At 60.1% G+C, this 1,900-nt stretch overlaps 1 protein-coding gene across 1 annotated transcript in view; it reads left to right on the top strand.

The window, feature by feature from the left end:
- Positions 1–1,900, top strand: part of IHH (indian hedgehog) — a 7,285-nt gene that overhangs the window by 5,003 nt on the left and 382 nt on the right. Inside the window, exon 3 of the mRNA XM_009996264.1 lies at positions 1,695–1,897. Coding sequence (XP_009994566.1) covers positions 1,695–1,897 — 203 coding nt within the window. The remainder of the gene's footprint in view (positions 1–1,694; positions 1,898–1,900) is intronic.

Genomic DNA, 1,900 nt, shown 5'->3' with positions numbered 1-1,900 from the left:
GAAGGAAGGACCGTGACCCCAGCCCCTTGGGGCTGTCCAGAGGAGTGGGGCTATGCCCCTGGAGAAGGATGGAGGCTCTTCAATACTGGACTAACCGAAGAGGGATGCCATGACCCAGGCAGCAGACTGAGGTGCTGAGGCCGTCGGGAGGCTGGCCACAGCCCCCTTGCTCTGCAGCGGCTCCTCGGGGCTCTGGGTCCCCCATATTTATCCCCGAGGTCATGGGGAGCCCCCGGGTGCATGGCAAAGGCTGGAGTGCATATCCTGACCTTCCGAAAGCTATGTACAGTGGGCAGCTGGGCTGCCCCTGCCTCTTAGTAAATGGCTTTTATTTTTGTACAGATGCCCATGTGGCCTGTTGTATGTATTATGTCTCCTCGGGTCCCCTCCTGCACCCACGCACCTCTCCATGCCTGTGCCTGCCACTTCTGCCAAGTGCCCCTCTCACTGTCCTGCCAGCCACTCCCCACGGCTCTGCCTAGGGATGTGGGGTGCAGGATTTGGGACCTGGCTTCCAGGACAGGCATGGGGTGGGCACTGCACCTCACCTGAGCAATAAAAGGATTCTGTCCCAGAGATGGATGCCTCTCTTCATGGGCCTGGGGGCTGGGATTTGGCTCTGCCCAAAGCTGGGAGGGATGGGAAGCAATGCCATCAGATGGGGACACTGAGGGACTAGATGAGGGAGCTGGGAGAGAGCCCTGAGGGAGGCTGGGAGCTCGAGGTTGGGACCATGCAGAGCCAGGAGCTGGGCCCTACATGACATGTCCCTTCCAGATGGTGGGAGGGAGTCACAGAGACACTAAGATGGGGGTTGTTGGGACTTGGGGGACCAGGGCTGTTGCTTGGGAAGCCAGGATTCCCCTAGTAAGTGCCAGGATGGGTCCCTGATGACACTTGATAACTTTCTGCACCTTTTAACCAGGGAGGGGTAGGACCACTATGCCACCATCCCAGGGAACTAACCACAGAGACTTTGGGTGCTTTACCCTGTGACGACCACTAGCAAAGTCCTACTCAGGAGGCTGGTGGCTTTTGGCTTACGTTGGCCACAGGCTGTGACATCTTCCTGCAGCTCAGACAGGGCGTCAGATGGCATTAGTAGTGCAAGGGCAAACAGGCAAGAGAAGGGACAGGGGCTTCAGTGCAGCACAGAGAGGTGCTGTGGTGCTGGGGGAGGGTGCTGCACCCTGTGCTGTTCCTTGTAGCATTCTCCTCAGCCATACCCAAGCCCAGCACTGCAAGGGACAGGGATGCTGTGGGCATGGAGTACGACCAGGCACTCTGCTCCTCAAACTGCCATTGACTCAGGGCTCTTTCAAGCTCCGGGTTCTCCTTGGCACTGCCTTGAGCATTTGGGGCTGTGGCTGTGCACCGCTCCCCCTGCCAGGAGTGTTTTGGGTCCTAGCTCTGTAGGGCAGTCCCAGTGCCCTGGCACTACAGAAGGGAGCAAGTGCTGCCATGCATGTCTTGAGCCCCCAGGTGTCACCACCAGTGACGCAGTGGCTGGGGGACCAAATACCTGGAGAGGCTGGATGGTGGCTGGGGGTGTGTAAGGAACACATACACGTTGGAGATGCCAGGGCAGGGTTACCCCCACATTGGGCAAAGCAGAGCAGCCTGAGAGGGACTCAGTGCATTGTGGAAGGGTGATGCAGATGGGTAACCCTCCTGTCCTCTCTCTCCCCACGCAGAGCACTCGGCCGCTGCGAAGACAGGGGGCTGCTTCCCTGGGCGGGCGCTGGCGACGCTGGAGGACGGTGCCCGGACACCCCTTTGGGCACTGCGCCCGGGCCAGCGGGTGCTGGCGATGGACGGGGCAGGCAGGCCCACCTACAGCGACTTCTTGACATTCCTGGACAAGGAGCCCCGTGCTCTCACCTCCTTCCACGGCATCGAG

Source organism: Chaetura pelagica, unplaced genomic scaffold (assembly GCF_000747805.2).
Source record: "Chaetura pelagica isolate M959 unplaced genomic scaffold, ChaPel_1.0 scaffold3, whole genome shotgun sequence".
NCBI lineage: Eukaryota > Metazoa > Chordata > Aves > Apodiformes > Apodidae > Chaetura > Chaetura pelagica.
This window is presented reverse-complemented; position numbering and strand designations above follow the sequence as displayed.